Here is a 25,557-nt window from a genome sequence, read left to right on the forward strand (position 1 = left end):
TCATCCTTTATAAATATCTGATCCCAATTTTATTTTCAAATGAAAAGGCCATCAGTTAAAGGACTGGGTTGGATCTATGACCAGAAACAAATACTCCTGGCTTCTTGCCCACATTCCTTGCAGCAAATGCTCCTGAGTTCACCAGGGAAAATCAGTTTGCTGGAGCACTAGTTCCTTTACTCTGGCAACACCCCAGAATCAAGCCCTGATTCTGAGGTGCCCCATTTCTCTACAATTCCTGCTCACACACTGACTTCTCATCTTCTCCTTGGCTCGAAGGCTTTTGATAAATAGTTTCCAGGCCCTCACCCATTTGTCTTGAGCTTCTCTCCCAGATGGATGTGTTTATTTGTTTTGGTTTCATTCCACCCAACCCACTATCACCTGCAGTGTGGGGGAAAAGAGACTATCTGAATGCTCTCTGTCCCATGCTGTAAGAAGTTAGGCACTGGCATACAGCTGGTCTTTCCACATCAGATACAAGGGGCGATTGACACTCGGCATCAGACATTCAGTCATCAAAGGGCAAGTAAGAGGGTAGGAGAAAGTGGCATTGATGAATGATCACTGCAGCACAGTATTATTCAAATAATACAGTGAGCACTCAATAGGCCACTACTGCCAAGCCACAGCAAAGATTCAATTTACTACTGATGACTTCAGAAATGATTCCATTTATCAACAAAACCCTGAGAACACTGGAAGGTCAATAGCAGTCTTAACCTAGAGACTGAGAGGGCAGGCAGATAGTCCCTCTGAGTCGGCTGCTACCATCTTATGATAGAGAACTCAAAAGTCTCTTTTTCTCTAGATAGGTAGGTAAGAGGGTAAGGAAGAAAAAAGAAAGGGAGGGAAGGAAAAGGGGAGATGGATAGATGGATGGATGGATGGATGGATGGATGGATGGATGGATGGTTGGATGGATGGTTGGATGCATGGTAGATAGGTAAATAAGTAGGTGGTAGATTTTTTAAATTCAGGTTTCACCTCCACAAACATTATAAAAAGTAACATTTACTTCTCATTCTTATTTTACAGATGACAAAATTAAGGAACTATAATTTGAAGGGGTTTGTCAAGTCCATGTCTGCCAAAAGAAATGGAAACAGAATCATAACTCATAGATAAGTCATCATTATTCTAGAGTGATATTGTCCCCTAAAGGACACTTGGCAATTCCTAGTGACATTCTTGGCTCATGACTTGGGGAGGAGGGGGAAACCGAGGGCTAAGTGCTACTGGCATCTAGTGGGTAGGAGCCAGGACACTAGGAAACATCCTACTATGTAAGATAATCCCCCACAACAAAGAATTATCCTGTCAAAAGGACAAGAGTGCGAAAGCATAGACACCCTTTTCTAGAAATGCAGTCAGGAAACTATGTCCCATTGCCTGTTTCTTGTCAATAGATGTTTCACTGGAACACAGCCATGCCCTGCCATTTACATATTTTGTATAGTTGCTTTTGTGCTATAACAGCAAAGTTGAGTAGTTGTGATAGAGGCTGCATATCCACAAAGCCTAAACCAATTACAGCCTGATCTTTTACAGAAAGTTTGCTAACCTCTGCTGTATATCATGGGTCTTTTGGGGATAAAGACCAAAGGGCACCACTCCCCTGCTAGCCAAGGTGTACATTATGCAACTCAAGTGAGCACTTCACATAGACTCCAAGGTAAATGGAAGTGTACAACACAGTGGTCCTCAGCAGAGCGGGTACCTACGAAGAGTGACTTGTGGCAATAGGGGAGATCTACCAGAAGAAGTTTCCTAGGAAAATCTTCCATGGTCTCGTTCCCTGAATATCACTCACACAAATTACGTATACGAACCCGAAGCACTAAGGGTCTATCTAAAGCTCATCCGGACGGAATATTACCGCCTTGTTAATGGACAGCCTCTGACTTTACAATGAGATTTTGTATGGGACCCACCAGGATGAAAATCAACAAGCACAGCCGTCATTTACTGAGCAATCACTGTAGCCAGGCACTGGAGTGGAAGTACAGAAGTGAGTCCTTAAAATGTATACTGGTCTCGGGGCATCTGGGTGGCTCAGTCCGTTAAGCGTCTGACTCTCGGTTTGGCTCAGGTCATGATCTCACAGTTTCTTGGGCTCAGGCCCCACATTGGGCTCTGTGCTCTGTGCATGTTTCTCTCTCTCCCTCCGTCCCTCCCTCCCCCACTCACACCGTCTCTCTCAAAATAAATAAATACACTTAAAAAATTTTACACTGGTCTCAGCTGGACATAGTGATATCTCCCTCGGAAGATGTGAACATGGAGATCACTAAAAGTGAGGGCTGGTGCACCTACTTGGTCTTTCACCTCTTCAGAATCTGAATCTTTATCAACTTCTTCATCAGCGTCATCTTCAAAATCCTCTGGGCGGAGAAAAAGAGATCAAACAGATGAGGCTTCCCTTGTGCCTTGGATTTGGATTCCCACCACACAGTGGCTAGTACTCCCTTTGTCATAAACAAGGGGCTCATTATGAAGAGCACAATATCCCAACACACTCTAATACTTACTAGTACGTGCAACTCGTATACACACAGACACATGGAGCACTATAGCATGAAGTCTAAATTGCCCCACATTGAATGCAAAATGACTGCAGAATAAAATGACATCCAAATACCATTCTGGTGCCCCCCCCCCACAGTTTACACGAAGTTATAGCATTGCCAACGTTTACAGATCACATATAGGCAAAATTTGCTATAACTGAGCACCTTCACTGACTCCCTAATTTTGATAAGAAGGTACTTATTTACAACAAAAGGCCACAGAAAGCACCCAGTGCTGTTGTAGCAAGATGATGCCAATGGAAAATCTGTTCCATGAAAGGAGGGCAGTGGCAGTGGAATCTTCACAGAGATTGAATAATCACACATTCAGACATTTAATGGACTAGCTATTTTGTAAATAGCACAAGTTTTATTCCAAGTTCATCCTTAAGGCAAATGCATTCCAGAACCAGTCAGTACAGTCAAGAGACTCAATTGTGGAATTGTGAATATGTATGTTTTTTTTTTTTTTTAAATTAGCTGAAATGACTGTACAGGCACTCAATAGCCACCAGGCAAAGTGGCAACAGTTAATAATTAGGAACAAAATAAGTGACTTTAGTATTTGTTCATTCTGTATATGAAAAGCTTGCTTTTTTATACATTTCTTTAATTAGATTATGGACATTTACAGTTGGGCTCTAAAAGAACTGATTCTACTTTCATCCACATCCCTCTGAAATATTTCCAACATGCCAAACACGTCAGAAAGCTCATCATTACCCACTGACATTACCTTCAGTTAGAACACACGGAGGTTCGGAAGGGATGCTCCCAGGGACTGGGAAGGCGTAGGCACTGGTGGCTGTGACCAAGGGAAGTGGGCTCTTTGGGTAGCACTGTCTCAGGATCTGAACTACGACGGAGACGATGGGTTCCAAACTTCTGTCATCCAGGCAGTTCTGAACGAAGAGGAGACTGTATCAGACGCCGACACCTTATACAGGGTTCCCTTATCCTGTCAGTATTTTGGGCAGTGAATGACACATGGCCCCGATGGACAGTAAACATCCTTACTGTAGAATGCCTGACTTGAACATTCAAATGTAGCATTTTGTCTAAGTAGAATCGGCTTTGGTCTAGGGTATAATCTGCATTTTTATTTCTTTTTCACAGCTCATATGTTACTGGAAGGAATTTAGTCTGAAAATAGACTTAAAAAGTCTTTCAAGGGATGCTGTGTCTAAGGGAAGCATTGTCCAGGGTAGCCAGGGGGAGAGGAGATGAGCATCTTCTCAACCATCTGAGTGTCATTGTGAATTATTGGCTAAATTAGAGAATGAGTAGCCAAATTGATGGAAGTCTTACTTTTCTCCTTCAGTCTTTATCTGAATAGAAAACTATAAAGGAAAAGCTAAAATATGAAATCAGAAAAAAAAAGGCTAAGTGAATCCCAAGTACCTAAATTAAATAACATGCCTGTTCTCAGAGCCCACAGTGTTGATCTCTTGGTACCTACCCAAAGCAAAGGAAAATTGGGTTTGCAGATGGAACATTTTGATGCTGATGGAACATGACAAGACCCTTCTTTTCAGACACTTTGAAAAATGCAAAAACAAGTTTACTAAATTGAGAGAGAGTGTTGGGAGTAGTTCGGGAACTCTTTGGCAAAAACATGCCATTTTCTTCAGGCTCTTGGTAAATGCTTTGTCTACTGACTTAGTACGGAAAGTTGACAAGTGTGAGCCTCCAATTTGATATTCCTAAGGGGTTCCAAGTAAGGTCTAGAGCCAATAAGTCATAGCAGTAGCCATGGAGGATGCTGAGTACCTGCCACAGGGCAGGGTGACTGTCTGTGATGATGTCATGCGGTGGTATCCCCAGGCCCACGTTACAGGTAGCTCCATATATATATGTTTTTATGCCATGAGTTCAAATTGTCCCAGTGATTCCCTAATATAAAAATGTAAGCCAACTTTCAAAACAGGAATGTTGTAACATGATCAAGAATGCTATTTCCCCTTCCACATGCTCAAATGATACCCATCAGTTGTCCTGAAAACACTCTCTATGGGAAATAAAATACTTGAGGCCATTTTCATCCCTGGCACTGGCCAAAGGGCTTGGTGAAAAGTATTAGTATCAGAAAAAGAGAGAACTGAGCATGGAAGAGGAAGAGAGGGGAGGTAGATGACCCATCATGGATGATGTTCTGAGCTTAGTTTTCAGTAGGTACAGAGCAAAGGACAAGCCAAGGAACTCAGTCAAAACCACCAGCATTTTGGAAAGTGGTTGTGTCTGTGATTGTCATTGGTATTGTTATTGATGAATGTGATAACATGTTTTACTTTGCATAGGATGGTGCAGGTGAAAAGTGAGAAAAAGGATGGAGGCAGGTTCACCTGTCCTAACAGGTCGGGCCATGAATTTGGGGGATAGAGGAGATTAAAATCAACAGATACCAAGGCATTGGGGTTATAGTGAATCACTACCTACCTAAGTTAGGTGGATGGTAAGTGCTTTAGTAGACACAGTATTCAGGAAAATGTTTATGAATTTTAAAATAATCCGTGGTTCCAAAGTAACAGAAATGCCTAGATCCATCTGCCAACGTTTCCCTAGTGTTAAGGGAAGGGTACTGTGACAGGGCCAGGACTAAGGTAAAGTGAGGGAGGCACCCAGGATGCAAAATGTAAGGAGGCACTCCCTCAGGCTCCTGCAGCTGCAGGGCACTTATGCTGTGTATCAGAGATGACAAGAGCCCAAGAAATAGGATCCCTGGAAACAAATGGCTCAGAATTGGGGCAAAGGTGAACATTTTTGGCTCACTTTTCCCATCACTTCCAATAATACACCTGCTACCTGGAAAAGATGATGAAATATGACAGTGCCTTACATATTCGATTCACAGTTAACATCTCTGAATTAGCATTGGAATAATAAATACACTGCTTCTGGCTAAAATTAACAACTCAGGAAACAACAGATGCTGGCGAGGATGTGGAGAAATGGGAACCTTCTTGCACTGTTGGTGGGAATGCAAACTGGTGTAGCCACTCTGGAAAACAGTGTGGAGGTTCCACAAAAAAATTAAAAATAGAACTACCCTACGACCTCAGCAATAGCACTACTAGGAATTTATCCAAAGGATACAGGAGTGCTGATTCATAGGGGCACATGTACCCCAATGTTTATAGCAGCGCTTTCAACAATAGCCAAATTATGGAAAGAGCCTAAATGGCCATCAGCTGATGAATGGATAAAGAAGATGTGGTTATTATACACAATGGAATACTACTTGGCAATGAGAAAGAATGAAATCCTGCTATTTGAAACAACATGGATGGAACTGGAGGGTATTAGGCTAAGTAAATAAGTCAGTCAGAGAAAGACAGATACCATATGTTTTCACTCATATGTGGAACTTGAGGAACTTTACAGAAGACCATGGGGGAAGGGAAGGGGAAAAAAATAGTTACAAACAGAGAGGGAGGGGGGCAAACTATAAGAGACTCTTTTTTTTTTTTTTTTTTTTTTTTTAATTTTTTTTTTCAACGTTTATTTATTTTTGGGACAGAGAGAGACAGAGCATGAACGGGGGAGGGGCAGAGAGAGAGGGAGACACAGAATCGGAAACAGGCTCCAGGCTCTGAGCCATCAGCCCAGAGCCCGACACGGGGCTCGAACTCACGGACCGCGAGATCGTGACCTGGCTGAAGTCGGACGCTTAACCGACTGCGCCACCCAGGCGCCCCAAGAGACTCTTAAATATAGAGAACAAACTGAGGGTTGATGCAGGGGGTAGAGGAGAGGAGAAAATGGGTGGTGGGCATTGAGGAGGGCACTTGTTGAGACGAGCACTGGGTGTTGTATGTAAGTAAGGAACCACAGGAATCTACCCCTAATACCAAGAGCATACTGTAAACACTGCATGTTAGCCAATTTAACAATAAATTATATTAAATACATACATACATACATACATACATACATACACTGCTTCTGTGACACACAGGCAAGAGACAGAGCTCCTCCTCATCCACGGTTTTGCTTTTCCCAGATCTCATTTACCCACAGTCAACCATAGCCTGGAAGCAGATGACGCTCCTCCGAGGTATCACCAGAAGGCCGATAGCCTAACGCTACATCCCAATGCCTCCCTTCATCTCCTCATGTGGGCATTGTATCACCTCATGTCATCACAAGAAGAATAAGATATTTTGAGAGAGAGACCACATTCACATAATTTTTATAGCAGTATATTGCTATAAGTGATCTATTCAATCATTGTTGTTAATCTCTTGATGTGCCTAATTTATAAATTAAACTTCATCATAGGCACGAACGTTCAGGAAAAAACAGCGAATGCATGGTCAGTGCTACCTGTGGTTTTGGGCATCTGCTGGGGGTCTTGGAATGTACCCCCCAGGATAAGGGGGGACTACTGTATAGCATACAGCTCAGACCCTGGAGCAAAAGCACCCCAAAAATTCAGATCTTGGGCTGATGATCACTAACTGCATCACCGGGGCAAGTTACTACGCCTCTGTGAGCTGCAGCTTCGTCTATACAGCAGAGATCATAACAGAGCCTCTCTCATAAGGACGTGTGTGAATTTGAGTTAAAATAGGCAAAGTGCCTGCCCAATACTAAGCACTCGGTAAGTGCTGGCTAGAAGGCATCATTACACTCTTAAAATCTCATAAGAATCTGAAAGAAGATCCCAGTGCAGAGCCCTAGTGATAACCTTCACCATAAGAAAATGAGACACTTTAGTGGAAAAGTCCAGGAGTCCCAGGTCTAATTTCCAGCTCTCCTTTTACCAGCCAAAGCCATCAGCATCTCTGCCCGAGCTCCCATGGTCTAACCCCCGCCTTGCCCTCCCACCACTCCCTCCTTCCTCCTGTGCCCTCAGATACTCTCCTGTCCAAACAGCAGCCAGAATGGTCCTTTAAGATCATAAATCAGTTTAATGGGTATAGAGTTTCAGTTCTGCAAGATGAAAAGAGTTCTAGAGATGGGTTATACAACAGTGTGGATGCACTTAACAGTACTGAACTATACACTTTAAAATGCCCAGCATGGTCAACTTGCTGTTGTACAAATTTTATAATTAAATTTTTTTTTTAAAAAAGCATAAATTATATCAGGTCACGCCCCTGCTTCAAACCTGATGGAAATAAAATCTGAATTTCTTTTCATGGTCTAGAAAGTTCTTCCCTCCTCTTTTCCTCCCCTTCCTCCTCCTTCATATCTCTCTTGTCTTTCACAATTATTGGCATACCAGCATCATCATCATCATCATCATCATCATTATAATTTGCAAATAACCACTGAAATGATACACTAGATCCAAGGTTCCCTTGTTGGCAATCCAGTGACTCCAATACCTTCTCTGGCAGATGGGGGAGAAGACGGACAGGCAGCTCAAACCAGCACAGCTATGATGGCGTCTATGCTCACAACACCCAGCCCAGGTGCTGGAGGCTCCACAGGCTAGGGCAGCCTCGAATACAGTGCAAGTTCAGCTTCTGCTCACATCCTGCATCCATTCCCAGCAAAAAATGGAGGCTGGAGGGTTGGTGTGAATTTGTTTCCTGAACAGTTGAGGTCTTCACTGACCTGCTGAGACTACTTTAAAACCCTCCTTGCAGAAACAGACTGTTTACAGAGAACACATGGCTGGTACCTGAAGGGAGGTAGGTAGAGGTATGGGGGAAACAGGTGATGGGGATTAAGGAGTGCACTTGTGATGAGCACCGGGTGATGCACGGAGGTGTTGAATCACTATACTGTACACCTGAAACTAATATTACACTCGATGTTAACCAACTGGAATTCAAATAAATACTTGTAAAAAAGATGAAAGGAAAAAAACTAAAATGAGGTTATTATGGTGGGCCCTAGTCCTATATGACTGGTGTCCTTATAAAAAGGGACATTTGGACACAGACAAGCACATAGGGAGAATGTCTTGTGAAGACAGAGGCAGAGATGAGGTGATGCTTCTACAAGCCAAGGGTCACCAGGACTGCTGTGACCAGCAGAATCTAGGAGAGCACCTGGGGCAGGTTCCCCCTCATGGCCCCGGAAGGAACCACCCTGGCGCCATCTTGATTTTGGACTTCTGGCATCCAGGGCTGGGAGACAGTCAATCTCTGCTATTTGAGCTGCTCAGTTTGTGGTGCTTTGTTATGGCAGCCCCCAGGAGACTCCTACAGGGAGGTCCCCGCACCACTATTGGGTGTGACAATTCCCCAGAAAGACTCTAAAAGCTCATTAAAAGCTGTTGTAGTTGCACTCATGATTTACAGGGACTCACATTACAGATGAAGATCAGCCAAAGAGAGAGGCCCACAGGGCAGAGGGCAGCTGTCTCAGTCTGCTCAGGCGGATCCAGCAGGACACCACAGACCGAGTGGCTGATGAACAAACACATTTCTTTCTCACAGTTCTGGGGGCTGGAAGTCCAGGTTGAAGGCACCATCAGGTTCCCTGTCTGGTGAGAACCTGCTTCCTGGTTCACAGATGGCCATATTCTCACTGTGTCCTTACATGGAGCAGGGACCAGGGAGCTCTCTGGGGCTCCTCTTAAAAGGGTGCTCATTTGGCTCATAGGGACTGCACCCTCATCACCTCATCCCCTCCCAAAGGCCCTGCCTTCCCAAACCATTACTCTGGGGAGTAGGGTTTCAGCATATGGATTTGAGGGAACACAGGCATTAGTCTATCACACCAGAGAAACACCAAACATGACATAGATAGATAGATAGATAGATAGATAGATAGATAGATAGAAAATAGATACATAGATACATACATAGATGATAGATAGATGGGAAATAGATATATAGATACATAGATAGATGATAGATAGATAGATAGATAGATAGATAGATAGGAAATAGATACATAGATACATAGATGATAGATAGATAGATAGATACATAGGTAGATAGGAAATAGATAGATGGATAGATGTATATATTTTATATACATCCTGCTTCTAGCCTCACAGACCCTTTAATGCTTGTGCTTCCCTTTCTACTATCTCCACCCTCTTCCTCTAACAGACATGTAATTCAGGGATCACTGTTTTCTTCCTTTTTTGCCCTTTTAATTCTTCTTAACACAGAGCAGAGAAGCAGCCAATAAGGCAGAGGGCAGAGGAACCGGCTGGAGCACACGAATTGCTGGTGTGAGAGAGCTTCTGGGCATCAGCAGTGGAGGGGGGTGTTTCACTAGAGATTTGGGCGACACAAGCTTACAAAGTATGGCGAAGCTTAGAAACATTCAAAGCACTGCTTCATCCAGAGAAACGGAATGTTCGATGCAGCTAATTCATGACTGAGAGGCTCTGAAATCTGGAATGATGGCAAGAACCCACAGGTGATAGCTGACAGAAAATTAGATATTGGTTTGCAGCCCAACATTATGTGATTGTTCAGAGTCGGATGTGGGGGGAGACACTATTATTTGTTATTAATAGGAAAAGTCTACAGATGCCGTTTTTGGAAAACAGTACTGTCGTCGACTGCCTCATTGCCTCATGTACACAGGTAGAGAAAAAGTGAAGGGTGTCCAGAGGGGAGCAATGAGACTGAGGAAAGGGCTGTAGAGACAAGTTAACGTGAAGACAGCAGGGAGCATGGTGCCTGTGGAGCATGGCTGCCGTGGCCCCAGGTGAAGGGGAGTGAGCAGACGATGGCTATTTGGAAGGCGTCCACATCCTCAATAGAGAGGGTGTATATAGCTCATACTATGGTGTTTAAATTAGTCCTAATCAAGTGCAATTAAGGAATCTGTTGTTTGGGTTGAAATCCCGGAAACCTTAAACCACATATTCCACTGGGGTGCGGACAAGTATCGGCCCTTGCAGGTGCTTACTCTGGCCCAGGATGCTTTTCCTCTTGAACTTGGCCTGACAGCCTTTTTCAGTAATTCAGGTCTCAGCTTAGGTGTCACCTGCTCAGAGAAGAACTTGACCTCTCTCACAGAACACGTTCTCCCTCCACCTATGGGCATCACTGCAGACAGCCTGACTTTAATGATGTCACAGAGCAATATGAAATTCTCTTCCTCGTTGAATTCTTTGCTTCCTTAGTATCTGACTCTCCCGCTAAAATGTTTACTCCACAAGATCAGGGGTCTTGCCTGTCATATTCATGTCCAGATTCCACTACTCTAATTATTCCAATCACTGCTCACACTCATAGAGCAGCCAAGTCATGGCCAGCACTCCATTAAACGGAAGACATTTCCACATTAATATACTTAGGCTGTGCAATAAGCTAGATTTTGTTATTTCCATCTTTTTGGAAAAGAAGAAACTTGAGACCCAGAAAGGTTGGGTGACGCCTCCAAGGTTTCACGGCTGTAAGTGCCTGGGCTGGGACCTGAACCCAGGTACTAGCTTTATAGTGAATACTGTGAACCACTGCACCACACAGTGTGTAGCCAATAAACATGTATTTTTTAAATTTATTTTTATTTATTTTTAATTTTTTAATGTTTATTTATTTTTGAGAGAGAGAGACAGAGCATGAGCTGGGGAGGGGCAGACAGAGGGAGACACAGAATCTGAAGCAGGCTCCAGGCTCTGAGCCGTCAGCACAGAGCCCAAAGCAGGGCTTGAACCCATGAACCATGAGATCATGACCTAAGCTGAAGTCAGTCACTTAACCAACTGGGCCACCCAGGCGCCCTGCCAATAAACATGTATTGAATGAATGAATCGATCAGCACAAGAGTGAACAAATGCATGAGGTTTTGAATCCAGAACCTCTGCCCATAGCAGCCAGTAAGAAACGTACTGAGGTTCTCACAGCTCTGTTCAGCAGGAACCATCCAGATATCATCCAACTGCAGAGGTGTTCCCAGGGTTAATTACCTGTGTGGTGCTGAAGAGGATCTCCATGCCCTGAGCTGCCAGGAAGGCCTCCCTGCCAGACCGGAGGTTGGCAATGTGCTTGAGGCAGAGCAGAAGCGTCCGGCGGATCAGCACATAGGTATTGGCTGTGTCATGGCCGTGCCAGTCCTGATGCAGCCTGAGCAAGCTGGTGACGTAGCCTCTGTTCACAGCCCTGCGGCTGTTAGACTCTGAAACCAATGGGAAAGGTGATGTCAATCACAGATTCTCCTGGCTGCACCTGCCTGAGGATGCCCCGATGTACCTCCCGCAAGATTCTTATTATAAAGGGACTAATAATAACTTTCCACTGGAGAAAACTGGCAGATGTCACCTTCATCGAGTGATCAACATGGACATCACCATGTGTGTTGTGCTGAGAAAAACACAGCATTATTTCTATGGTGTTTCTGCCCAAAATGTATAGCCTGAATTTAACCATGAGGAAAACCAGCAAACCCAAAATGAGGGGCATGCTACTAGTGATCTGATCTATACTCTTCAAAAATGTCAAGGTCATGAAAGGAAAAAAAAAAAAAAAAGAAGGGAAAAGACAAAGAAAAGAGAAATAAAGAGAGAAAGAGAGAAACAGGAAGGGAAGAAGGAAGGAAGGAAGGAAGGAAGGAAGGAAGGAAGGAAGGAAGGAAGGAAGGAAAGAAGGAAGGAAGGAATTTGGCTAAAGTATTTATATAATATGTAAGTACAATGTAGAATTATAATTTAGATCCTAGGCTAGAAATCATTTTTTTTTCTTTTGCTACAAAAGGCATTAGAGACACATTTGGTAAAATTTGAATAAGGTCTATAAATTAGAAGTATTGTATCGATGTACATTAGATTTTGGTAAACTGTGGCTATGTAAAAGAAAATCCTGTGCTTAGGAAATTCACAATAGGAATATGTGAATGTCTGTAACTTATTCTTAAAAAGTTCAGAAAAAAACTGTAATAGTTAGGGGGGTGGGATGAATGAGGGAGAGACAGAGACATTTCCACCAGATATCCATTCTTCTTTTCCTAAATCTCAGTGGACTTAGGGTATTGTCATTGGGTTGAGCAAATTATAAGATTTAGTCTTGGAAGAAGACCCTGAATGAGACATGATATCTGAAAGGCTATCATGTGTAACAGCTATATTGTGTTTTTCCTAAAGAGCACAGAAGCCAGCTTATGGATAATCAAGGTCTGGCTCAGTCCAAGAAAGGAATTCCTCACAGTCAAGACTATTCAACAAGAGAATGGACTCTATGTGGAAATGGACATCCGGGCACTAACAATGTTAAGACAGGGGTGGGAAGCCCACTCAGCAGGATGTGGTATGGGGTTTTCTTACGTCTGATGGGGAACATAATAGAGTGCTTTTCTGGTTCCCTTCACGTCTACACAATTTCTCTTTGTTGACTGAATGATCCTGGTGGAGGCCTCCCATGAGACACACCCTAGAGGGTAAGTGCACAAAGTCCTAATTTTCCCAAGAGATACTTTAAATTCTCCTTGAAGAAATACAGAGGAAAAGGAGTCCAAGAATCCTGTCTCAACACTTAACATATGCCCCTTTCCAGCTGAACCTCCTCAGGCTACTGGCTTGGTGGACAAATGTGTCCCAGCCCACATATGCCCCAGAGATGTCTGGTCATCTCTGCTTGTGTGGACAAGGTGCATTGGGAGGCTATCACCGGCCGACTCTCAGCACAAATGCCCAAATCTTGCAGCCCTGCTCTCATTACCACATTTCTCCATTACCCCCACCGTTCACGCTGGCTTATGAGACAATAGAGGCTTCTGGCCGAGGGTGTGTGAGACAGATCCCCTGAGCCATAATTGGAGAAGCAAATTTCAGCTCAAAGTCAGATTTTTTCCCTAAGACCATGTAAGTACACATAAGTGAAAAAATAACACAAAAACTCAGGGCTTTATTCCAGAGGGGTTTTCTCATAATATTAAAGAAATTCTTTTTTTGTTGTTGTTTTCTGTGAGTTTGTCAAATTCTAAATTGTCAGGCTTCACTGAGCCCCACTGAGATTTTTGACCCATTTGTACAGTTGGGATCATTGTTGTTTGTTTGTTTGTTTGTTTGTTTAATTTTTTTGTTTTTTCACTTTTACAACATTTCATTCAGCCATGACCCTGAACTGAGGGTGATGAGCTTTGTTTGCCAGGTGATGTGTTTGCAGAAGGTTTAAATCGCTGTCATTACCTCCTTTAATGAATTATTCTTTTGCATCAACCGTATTTCTCTCCTTGGCTGGTTGCAGCCACAAAGCACCAGAGTTCTTTACTGCCTGAATGAGGTTCCAGCCTATCCAATATCTGACGTTTAAAAGAAAATCGAGGATTAAGTAGGAGGTATTAAAGTATCACCCGCTGGAAAGATGCCAGAATAGCAAACACAGTGGACAGAGGCCCCGTGGGCACAGAGAGGTTAAGGTCTTTTGTCTTTTATCTATTTTAAGGGTATGAGACTAATAATGTGTTATCTTAATGACCTTCATCCCCTACTCTTTGGAGGGGTAGGGGGCAGGGATAATGGGGAAAAAATCTTTAATTGTCTCAGAGAAAAATCCCTTATCAAATCCTAATGATTTTATTCATGATTTCCCGTTAATCCTCAACAAGCTGCCATGTTTACTAACATCGAAAATGGCTACACCTCCTTCCCCGCTGACCCCACCTCAGTCAATCTTTCTCTAAGAATGGCTTGCAGAGTTTTGCAAAAGTCAATATGCCTCAAAAACCCTCAGCAAACTGAGGAAGAGCAAATGTGGAGAAGAGCTAAGACTGAAATGAGGGTCACCGAGATCAGTGATATGCAGGAGTTCTAGAAGATCTGAGAGGGAAACAGTGCTTCTCTAGGGGCCAAATAGCCATGAGAAAATGTTTTGGGTGAATGCAGGGTTCAGGGCAGGAGAGGGCTCCAGGGCAGGAGAGGGCTCCAGGTCCCCTGACCCTCTTCAAAACAGATCAGCTGCACTTAAGTCTGTTTATATAAAGGACTTTCTACTAAGATTTCCTTGGGAAAAAAATTCCTGCTCCTTAATTTTTTTAAGATTTCTCAAGTAGATTGGTTTATCTTAAACTTCTGGGAGGATGGGGGTAGGTTGGACAGAGAGGAGATTTGAGTTTAATATCTCACTCCTCACTCCCACCCCTTCTCAAAGGCACTCTCAGTGCCCTGTCTCCATCCTGTTGAATGTCTTCTCTGGCCAGTTTTCTTTTGGCAAATGCATGAACTCAACCTTGACCTTCCCTCTAATTCACCCTCCTATATTCTACCACTTCTGCCTCTCCAGATTATATTATCCTCCAGAATGAAGTCTGTGTAGCTAATTATGTCTGAAATGTTACCTAGCAATATTCTTATTTTTACCCCACGTATTTCTTCATTGAGGTTCAGATGTTTTTTTTTTTTTCTTCTTTTGGCTCAGACCCCATCGATGCAGATTTTTACACTCAGGTAAAAAGAAAAAAACTAAATAACTGGAAGGGAATGTGCCAAGAAATCACTAGTACTTACAGAGGAGGAAAAGACTGAGGATCCTATTTGCTTTAGACTTTTTAGATTCAATTTAGGCTTTTCTGTAGTTCTTATTCCCCACATACTCTACAATGCATTTTACTAATCAGGAGCAGTAAAAAATATTACCTTTTTGACAGGAGGTCCTTAGACTATTGGTCATGCCATGTTGTAAATGCCTGTGGGCAGGGGGAATGGCCCCTAGGTTACTATAGCAACCAACTCCCTTTTTTACTCTTACCCCATCCCCTTCAAAAGTGAATTACCTGCCTACTCCCTGAAGTCATTTGAAACCCTGATCATCTCTATAGAGATGTTTATCCTTTTTTTTTTTTTTTCAATGTTTATTTATTTTTGGGACAGAGAGAGACAGAGCATGAACGGGGGAGGGGCAGAGAGAGAGGGAGACACAGAATCGGAAACAGGCTCCAGGCTCTGAGCCATCAGCCCAGAGCCCGACGCGGGGCTCGAACTCACGGACCGCGAGATCGTGACCTGGCTGAAGTCGGACACTTAACCGACTGCGCCACCCAGGCGCCCCAGATGTTTATCCTTTTAAAGAGGAAAGTCTAGATGCCTTCAAGACTCAAAGATTGACTGTCTCATGGGGAACAGTCAGCCCCCATGCCAGGCTGGTGGAGAAATGCTCTGTGACCCAGATTATTATACCTGCAAGCAGTCCACGCCTCTGCCACTGTTCCTTGGCAAAACCAAAGAAAATTTTCATCTCTGCTCTTCACTTCCCATATCTGGGAATTTCATCAGCCCTTTTAGGGTCAAGTGATGACTTAAAGCAGAGGCCGTGTGGGAACCAGCGGCAGAGCAACAAACCAAACAACACAATAGCCGCGCTCTCAGATGAGACAGACACATTATTGCAGACCTCTAAACTCCGCCATCCCTTAGTCACCCACCCTTCATGGCCTCGATGGGCCTGCTTTGCAGGCAGAGCTTCCAGGTGCCGGCTTTCTTTTGGGACTCCTTGTACCTGGCCAGGAACTCCACCACTCTCCAGCTGTGTGGACTTGAACCTGTCAGTTCACTGTTGTATCACTAAGTCTTTATCTGAATGACAAAACTAATAATATCCCTTCCTGGGGAGTTGTTGAGAAAATTACATGAGATAATACACACAAAGTTGATAGCTCCATGCCTGACGCATACTAAGCACCCAATACCTGTTACCCATTATGACTGTCATTATCAACATGATAAGCAAAATCTACTTATGGCTCCAACTTCCCCTCTATTACTACGGACAACAAAGTGCCAAATGCTCGGGATATGAACATATTCTTTTCGACAGCTTCATTCAAGAACAGGAGCTCCAGGGTCACATAGATGTTGATTTGAATGTTGGCTCTACCAGTTACCAGCTCTGAAACCTCAGTTCAGTTGTTTAGTCACTCTCAACTATATTTCCATCATCCGCAAAGAGTAAAGCAAGATAAAAAAAGATTAATTACAACATCAGCCCTACAAGCTCATTAGAGGGAATAAATGTTTAGCATAGCACCCGGCACAAAGCTTGTGCTCAATAAATGAGAATTCCCTTCCCCATAAGGATGACACCAAACTCCACATACCTTTTACCGGTGATAATTCCCCAAGGAAAAGTTTCTAAATAAGTAAAATGTATAGGCAAGTGTCTTCAGTCTCCGTGTAACATAGTTGACTTCTCACCCCAAAATATCCACCAGTTTTATGTTTCTGCCCATCTATCCTTAGACATCCTGATAGAGACACACTGAGGGTCACACCCCAATTTATCCCAGGTGTCCTTACAGAAAAGTCCATAATGCAGACCCTTATTGTTGCCCTCTCTGGCAAAATTTACCTCAGATGGGTCCCATTACACCAAAGCTTTTTATAGAGGACTGGCTAATGTTCTAAGATCCTCTTGACTGATAATGCTTAACTGGCTAACAGCCCATCCCTGCCTTTGATAAGGCACATAGGAGTAAGAATAAATACAAGGATTCCAGGCTCCCATCATTCTTGAGAACAGAAATTATCTTCAGCCACACAGCGTACTATGACATTACCATTCCAAGAACTTCTTTCCCAGGGTGATTAAATAGCTTTACCCTCTGTTTTAGGAATTTCATGAAAATCCATTCATATGAACTATTGACAATTCAGCTAGTCCTTTTCAGGATAGTGGCCCCTTCTCAGAGCTGAAGACCACTGAACTGTACATACCAAATGTCCATTTACTCTTCAAAGTTTGCTTCCAAACCCTCTCTGTGCTATGTCCCCCAACCCTGAGCAATTACATCACAAACATTGCCTGATCCCAACCAGGACCCCACACTGAAAGACCCACTTTGGGTGTGCCTGGGTGGCTTAGTTGGTTAAGCGTCTGACTTCAGCTCAGGTCGTGGTCTCATGGTTTGTGACTTCAAGCCCCGCATTGGGCTCTGTGCTGACAGCTTGGAGCCTGGAGCTTGCTTCAGATTCTGTGTCTCCCTCTTTCTCTGCCCACCCCCCCCCCCGCCATCTCAAAAAATAAAACATTAAAAAAAATTTTTTTTAAAGAAAGACCCACTTTGCACACAGTACTCTCATTCTATAATTACCACCTGAGAACTCCCCCTTGAGGGACATTATTAAAACTCAAGGTAATGGTGACCTTAACTATGGGAAACAATACGCTTGCCTTTGTAACACATTACTTTCGTGGTCTTTACAGGGAGTCAATTTAGAAGATATTTCTGGACAAAGCAAGCTTTTACCAAGACTTATAAATCATATTATATGAACAACGAGCTGCCTACTCTGCCATTATAACACCATTTACAATTACGGAGTATTTATTTACTGAATGTTTCCTATGTTCTCAGTACTGGGTTAATCATTTTACATGATTATCTCATTTATCTCATGGAAATGCTTTGAGATAAGCATTATCTTCTTCCTTTTACAAATGAAGGCACAGGGGCTGGGAGAAGTCAGACAACTCACTGAAGCCCTTAGAGCTCACAAAAGCCCTATCCATGATTCCAGTGGGACTCCCCATCTGCCACCAAAGATGAAATCCCACACTGTTACTCCCGAAGCAATGATAGTTTACACTTTTTTGCACCCAGAAAAAGCCCTTTAGCTGTTGCCAGAGTAACCAACTTCTTGAGGAAGGTTCCTGAAAAGCTAGTGGAGATAAAGCCAGTGAACACCTGAAGCCTGGGGTGCTTGAGGGGAGTGGCTTGCAGCCAATTTTACCTTGGCTCAGCCCTTCCATGCACCCAACTTCTCTGTTCCCTCCCAGGCCCCTAAGTTGTGAGGAGAGTTTATTTTTAATAGGAAACTTGACAAGATTTAAAGGTCCCAGGACACCTGTGGCTCTTCAGGTCACTGGAGGAGGTGTTTGGGAGTCTCTCTGACTCTCAGCCAGTGATTCCATGAGGCCAGTCCAGAAGCCAGGCTCTGATGGGAGTGCTGTGCTGTGGAGCAGGAGGGAACAGGCCAGCTCTCATGGGCTCCTCCCCCTGGTGGCTGCAGCAGGTCTCACTCACAAAGAAGGAGCAGAAGTACATGTACTGAGACAGGGCTAATCTTAATGTCATTGATGGTGGAAATTCTACATGACTATCATTAGCCCATATAAGAATGATGCTATTGAATTAGCTTGCAGGGATCCTTTTTTTTTCCCTCTTTTTAGAATAGATGCATTTCAGGAAACTTGACTATAAAGTAAATTTTGATTTCAACTGAAGGTGTTTTCCCACTGACCACCTTAAAAAAATTAAAGATGCTTTTCCTAAGCCCCAGAAATCACAGCTGAGAGGCATTAGAAAATATCCTTCACAGCAGTTTTCAATCTAGACTCTTGCATTGCTTTTATTTTTTAATTGCCAGTTCTTTCTAATACCTCTCCATAGATATGTTCCCAAACCCTAGGAATTTCTCCACTCTCAGGAAAGCCTCGGAATCCACATCTTCCTTTTCTGCTAGCCCTTGGTGAGAACCATGTCTAAGGAAGGGCGTTAGGCTGGGATGCTAAAAGAGAAGGTGGTACCATCATGGACATACTCCAGACACCACACCACACACCTCCAGTTCAGGGCTCGCCATTCCCCGTGATGGATCAATCTCATCTTGTACTTTATCAATTCTAAGGAATGTATTTTTTCACATTGGCATTTCCAAAATTAAGGTGCTTCTAACCAATGATAGTGTTTCCATTATAACTGGCAGTGTTTTTTCACTCAGTGGTACATAAAAAGTTGTACATCTTATAGCCCATGACATCTTAGGTTTGAGGAAATATGATTAACTTTTCAATATTGTTAGTTTGAAAATTCTCTAAAAGGACTTCATTCCCAGCAAGAGGTTATCACTTGAGAGGTTTTCTCTGCATATGCAAATATGCAGAGGCATTTGGTCCTGAAAGCCAGATCCTGCTATGGTGAGGTACTCAGTAAACTGTCAACTGAAATTATGCTCATATTCCCCACATCCAAGGCACCACCATTACTTCATTCAACAAACACTTACTTAGCAAGTACTATGCACGAGCATATGCCAGGCACTGTTCTAAGCACTGGCGTACTACAGTAGGAGATGGGCTAGACCATGGCTTGTTTCCCATGGGGGAGCTGGAGAGACACACATCTAAATAGGCACACACACAAAGGGGAAAAAAATAATTTCAGACAGTGACAAGTACTACAGGGCAAAATAAAGAACAATGGTAGAGGGGTCCCTGGGTGGCTCAGTTGGTTAAACATCCAACTCTTGATTTCGGCTCAGGTCACAACCTCATAGTTTGTGAGTTCAAGCCCCATGTTGGTCTCCACACTGACAAGTCGGAGCCTACTTGGGATTCTCTCTCCCTCTTCCTCTGCCCCTACCCCATGCATGCACTCTCTCTCTCTCTGAAAATAAATAAACATTTTTTTTTTAATTTTTAAATGTTTTGTATTTATTTTTGAGAGAGAGAGAGAGATGGAGCAAGAACAGCAGAGAGGCAGAGAGAGAGAGAGAGAGAGAGAGAGAGAGAGAGAGACAGAATCTGAAGCAGACTCAGCACAGAGCCTGATGTGGGGCTCGAACTCATGAACCGTGGTCATGACCTGAGCCAAAGTCAGATGCTTAACCGACTGAGCCACCCAGGCGCCCCAATAAATAAACTTTAAAAAAAATAGTAATGGTAGAGTGACTAAAGGTGCAACTATTTTAGATTGGGTGGTCAAGGAAAAGACCCTTCAAGGAGACGGTATTAGTGCTGAGATCTGAATGATAAGAAGGAATCAGGAAGGAGAGATCTGGTGGCAGAAAATTCCAGAAATCTTGAGAGGAAAGCAAATGGAGAAGCCCAAACTTGGTGTACAGATAACAAAAAGTCTGCAGCCAAAGCGGGTGGAAAAAGTGAGACAAGAGTAGGAGATTATTGAAAAGGAGCGTAGGGATCAGAATGAGTGACCTCTGCCATTTTGACATCCATCATGGCAGGTTGTGTAAAAGTGGAGGGATATGTCACGCTGAGATTTTCTCACTTTCCTTTTTGTTATTTGTTTTCGTAATCTCTGCAAGAAAGCACTTAAGAATGATCATCTTTGCCTGGACCTCAATTTTTCCAGGTGCTTTCCTACCCATCCCAACTTTTATTTTGAGTCTAGACTTTGGTAGGGAAAGAAACACTTGCCAAGACCCAAGACAAACCACTGTCCCATCTGAGTCCCTGCAGAAAACCTTCCTGGTTTCACTGTCTTTCCAGCATCAATTCATCAGAAGATGATACTTGAAGAGGAGAGCCAGGATTTATGCCAGAAAGAGGAAAGCTGAGACCTTCCCCGTTGCTTTTCTCTGTCAATTGCTAAGTGAGATACCAGTCTGTCGGTGGCGTTGCCTGCTTCTGGCCAGGGACAGAGGAACAGTGATATCAGCGGGAAACACACCGCAAAGTGAGGCAACATCCCATGCCAATCTGTACATGCTGCAGTATGCCTCCGGGCCTGGATGGGGCGCTGCAGGAAGGCGGGAGCGTGTGCCTCCTCAAGGCTGGCTAAGACTGCCCTCTGGCCTTCGGGCGTTCAACAGCACAGCGGTAAGGAAGCACAGGACCCTAGCCTTGTGCTCCCTGGTTCCAGCTCGAGTCCTGTCACCCCTGATGCGTCTGGTCCTCTCTCCTATCACCCAGACTGTACTCACAGTAGACTCTTATGGGGGCCCTCTGCCTCCAGCTCTCCTCCATGGCCCAATACATCTTACTAAAGCACAACTCTCAGTCTGTCATCCCCTAATCAATGATAGATAGATAGATAGATAGATAGATAGATAGATAGATAGATAAGATAGATAATGTGATGGCTGCAATGAAAGCTGGGAGTCTGGGGATGCCAGGTGGGGTCTGGCGTTCCCTGGGTCATACTGTATGGGTGGCAGTGCTTGCTTTGCTGTGCGCCCCTGGAATTGGGGCAGGGGCTCAGGGAGAGGCTGAGCGTGGTCTCCAACCGCCCCTGACACCACAGCAGCCTCACCATCATCCGTGTGCATGCAGTGGTCCTGGGAAGCATTTCATTTAGGCAAACTCTTATTTCTTAGGAAAAAAAAAAAAAAACATATGAAATTCTCTGGAAGTGAAATGAAAGTATGGATTTTAATGCCAATATGTCAGGTTCCTATTACACAATCTTGGGCAAGTCAGTCAACCCCTTTGAGCCCCGATGTTTTCTCTACAGAACAGTTTCTCAGCCTTGCACGATTGCCTTTTGGGGCTGGATATTCTCATTTCCTGGGGAGCAGGAGTGGGGACTGCAGGATGTTGGGTGGCATCCTGGTCTTACTCACTAGATATGGCAACCAAAACGTGCCAAATGTCCCCTTCGGGGCAAAATCGCTCATGTCGAGAATCACTATACAATAGTTAAATATTTGCCTGTCTTGCAAGACTATGTAAAGATTAAATGGGATAATACATGAAAAGGTGCTTTGTAAACTGCTAATATTAGAGTCTGGAGGAAACACCTGACTTACACCTCGACATAAACAAATAATTGTACAGTCAATCCTGAATGTGATGAAGAAGTTACTGTGCACCTTCAGAGCCGGGAGATGTTTATCTTTTTTGTCTATCTCTTTAAATCTCTGTGATACTTTATCTTTGTCAATCCATAGCCAGTCATTTATTATGCCAGGATTATACAAGTTCTAAAGTCTAAAACATTTAGAGCTCAGCAACCTTGGATGTTAACCCCTGATTCCCTAGAATGGAAACTAAATAAGGGTATTCAGTTGGGTCAACTGAACGGGCCAGATATGCTGAATTCAATGATTTATCTATTCCTTTTGCAGAAAAAGCTTCTAGAGGGAAGACAGAGGCTGAAAGCAATTGTGTCTCATTCAATACTCAGGGGATATGTTAGGAGATGAATTTACATTGCAATAGGCTTTATGCCTTTGTAGGATCAATTCCTGAAATTCCCAGGATTTTCCAAATGGTGGTGATAATAAAGTGAGACGTGATCTTTACGGAGATGTACTAAGATCCAGCATTATGCTCCTACCACATGTACATCACCCTGTTTAAATCTTACTAATTATCCTTGGAGGGTATCGTTTTCCCCACTTTACAGATGAAGTGGTTCCAGCACAGTCACTAAGGAACACACCCAGAGGGGCTCTGATTGGAATCCACAGAAGATCAGAGCCAGCTTCGAGACCACTATCCAAACACTATTCTCCACAAGGTCTTATCCTTTCAGAGAATAAGTGGTTTGAGCTTTTAGCAAACACACACCCTTCACACATGACCCTGAGCCTCCTTAAGGAGGCATTCACACTGTTGTCAAAGGAACACCTTGGCTCAAACTTACAGGCAGATAATCAAGCCAGAGGGAAGGCCCTGGATACAGAACTTACGTTACTAGGCTTACATCACTGCGAGAGTACAGGACCACCTGGGTAAAAGACAGCATCCTGTGTGGGTGTAAGAACCAGGATCGGTTCCAATCTCATTACAACAGTATGTGATGTAGCCAACACTTTTGTGCCTAAGAGGAAAAACTCAACGCCACCATCCACAGCTCTGTTAGATGCAGTGTGGATGCCTCCAACCCCCCAGCCATCTTGGGAGGGTGGTTCACCATCCTGCCCATACTTCCCACCGTTATAATCTCCACTGGATGCTGAGCCTCCCCATTTAATTAGATTTAGTTGAATTGTTTAATTGAGTCTCTTGGCTCCAAGAGACTTAAAAGTTCCTCAACCAGGTCTCAGTGATCAATACAACATTTCGGATCTTTCTCTGAGTCAAACAAACTTCACTATGGCCACCTTCCTTATGACCACCACACAGTAAAAACCGAGCACACTTTTCCAACCTCCTGGAGGACGTGTCCACGCATCTTTAAGCCATAATCTCAGACCACAGACTGAATGCTGAGAGCGTCCCGAGAGAAAATTTATTTCAGAGGTTCTCAAACTTGATTCCTTTAAGCCCCAAGGAACATAATGGAAGTTTCTCAGAGTCAATCAGGAACCACCGAAGGGAGTTATACAATAAGTGAGTCACAGGAATAAAACGTAGAGCATAGGGGAACATAGTCGATAAGACTGTAAAAATGTTGTATGGGGACTACATTTATCGTGGTGAGTACCACATAATATACAGAGTGATGGAATCAGTACATTGTACACCTGAAACTAATAAAACAGTAGATGTCAACTCTACTTCAATAATAAGCATATAAATAAATAAATAAATAAATAAATAAATAAATAAAGCAAGTAAGCAAGCAAGCCAGGAAAAGAGGGGGTAGCCAGGGACAGATCAGGCTATCCTTCTATCATTCGTTGGGGCCTCCCATTTCTGCTTCCATTTTATCTACTTGAGATGTGTCACATCCTCATTATTTTGAAAAGGGTTCTCCTACTAAGGAATCCTCCAAGTACTCATCTTGTGGAGCCCGCCCATTTTTGTAAAGCCAGGCTGAAGTCAAGTGCAACGATGAGGAAGCAATTTAAGAGCACACAGGCGATCAGCAGAGTCCAGATTTCTCCAACTCCATGTGGAAAGTGTGGATCGCCTTTGAAATATGACGATATTCTGCCTCAGAGACGGTCATAACCAAGTTCAAACCCTAGCTCTCTACTTACCTTTTTGGGGATCGTTGGGAAATTCACACACCTCCCTCACTATTCCTTCCTCGTTCGTAAAATGGGCGTGTAAAATGCATGGTAAGTGTCAGAGTTCTGTAATCACCAGTCATGATGGTTATTCCTTGAAGGTACTCTAATAAACAGTAATTCTCTTCCCACATTCGACCCTGCTTCGTACTTCCTGGAGTGGCGGCAGGAAACAGTTCAAGAAACCCATTATGAAATGGGATGCGGGGTTCGTGTGGAGCGTGGGAAGGCCGACAGGCATTTCCCTTAAGTGGTGCCTTTGGCCTTGGCAGCAAAGGCGAGGAAGATACAGGTTGTCAGAAGGGCATGAGGGAGATGGGGAAAGGTAACTGCAAGATTTGCTGCTGTTCACCAGAGGCAGCCCTCAGAAAAGCTGCTGGGGATGCTCCCCGCCCTCCGTAAGTCCTGCTCAATCATGCTCAACATCACTGGGGATGCAACAAATTCCAGAGGCTTTTCCAACCAAGGGCTCCACTCACCCCGCCTCCTCCCAACTCCCTTAAATAATGGCTGAGCAAATGCCTCTGAGACCATCTTCAGCTAATTTCCTTCAAGACATGCAAGCTGCTAATGCTGGGAAGTACAGATAGTGTGGAATAGCAAATATGGCCAAAATTAGATTAAAATAACCTCCTGATAAACAAATTACTCACTGAAAATAAATATTCCACTGCTGGGGCCAAGATAACTAAAAGAACAGCACCACCACATGGCAAGAAGAGGAACTACACCTGCTGCAGTCCGGTCAGTCCCTGTCCCTCCACACTCAGCTACAGAGTCTGACCAGGGGAGGGGGACAGGGAAGGGGATTAAAGAGAATGGGTGGTATCCTATCAGCTTAAACCTTTAAAATATTTTATGTACTTGTGCAAAAGACAAAAATATTTGGCAAAGAGGTCTGAACTTTGAGCCAAGGTGAGGGGGAAAAACCCAACAACCAATGTGCCAAGTTGAACGCAGCATGACGTAATGGGAGTCTGTGATTCTTCCTGCCCCAGTTCCCTTCCTCTCCCTCACCCCATCATTCATCAGATTCTCCCCGAAGCTCAGCCTCACAGCAAAGACTCTGGCCCCTTGCACAGCCATGCTGGTATGTTGGGCATCTCTTACCAGGTCCCATTCCAAGGCTTATATGGGATAGATCATGTACTGCTCTTTTCTCAATTAAATGACAAATGCTCCCAATCACCCTCCCCCCCCCCCCAAATCCTTCTGATACTTAGAAAGTATTTATGTAGCCTCCTTTCAGCTTTTGATTTTATCTTATTTGGGCTAAATAAGCCTATCCTCACTATTCTCTTCTTGGAATGCACAGGGCTCAGGTCCCAGCATCTAGACACAGGCAGTATGCTCTGCAGCCCACAAGTTGTGTGCGTTACGTAAGCTTCCCAAACCTCAGCTCTTACAGCTGTAAAGTGGGGATAACAATGTCTCCTTGACAGGCTAAATGTATATGAAGTGGTTGACATACTAAGAACTCAATAAACTGTAGATATCTGT

The 25,557-nt window shown here is 43.7% G+C and overlaps 1 protein-coding gene across 2 annotated transcripts in view; it reads right to left on the minus strand.

Annotated features, from left to right (window-relative positions):
* Nucleotides 1–25,557, minus strand: part of AGBL1 (AGBL carboxypeptidase 1) — an 843,774-nt gene that overhangs the window by 681,506 nt on the left and 136,711 nt on the right. For both annotated transcript variants that reach the window (XM_045448714.1, XM_045448713.1), the window contains exons 7-9: nt 11,401–11,609; nt 3,307–3,472; nt 2,317–2,384 (exon numbers count right to left, since the gene is read on the minus strand). In XM_045448714.1, coding sequence (XP_045304670.1) covers nt 2,317–2,384; nt 3,307–3,472; nt 11,401–11,609 — 443 coding nt within the window. The remainder of the gene's footprint in view (nt 1–2,316; nt 2,385–3,306; nt 3,473–11,400; nt 11,610–25,557) is intronic.

The sequence above is a fragment of the Leopardus geoffroyi genome, chromosome B3 (assembly GCF_018350155.1).
Source record: "Leopardus geoffroyi isolate Oge1 chromosome B3, O.geoffroyi_Oge1_pat1.0, whole genome shotgun sequence".
Taxonomy (NCBI): Eukaryota; Metazoa; Chordata; class Mammalia; order Carnivora; family Felidae; genus Leopardus; species Leopardus geoffroyi.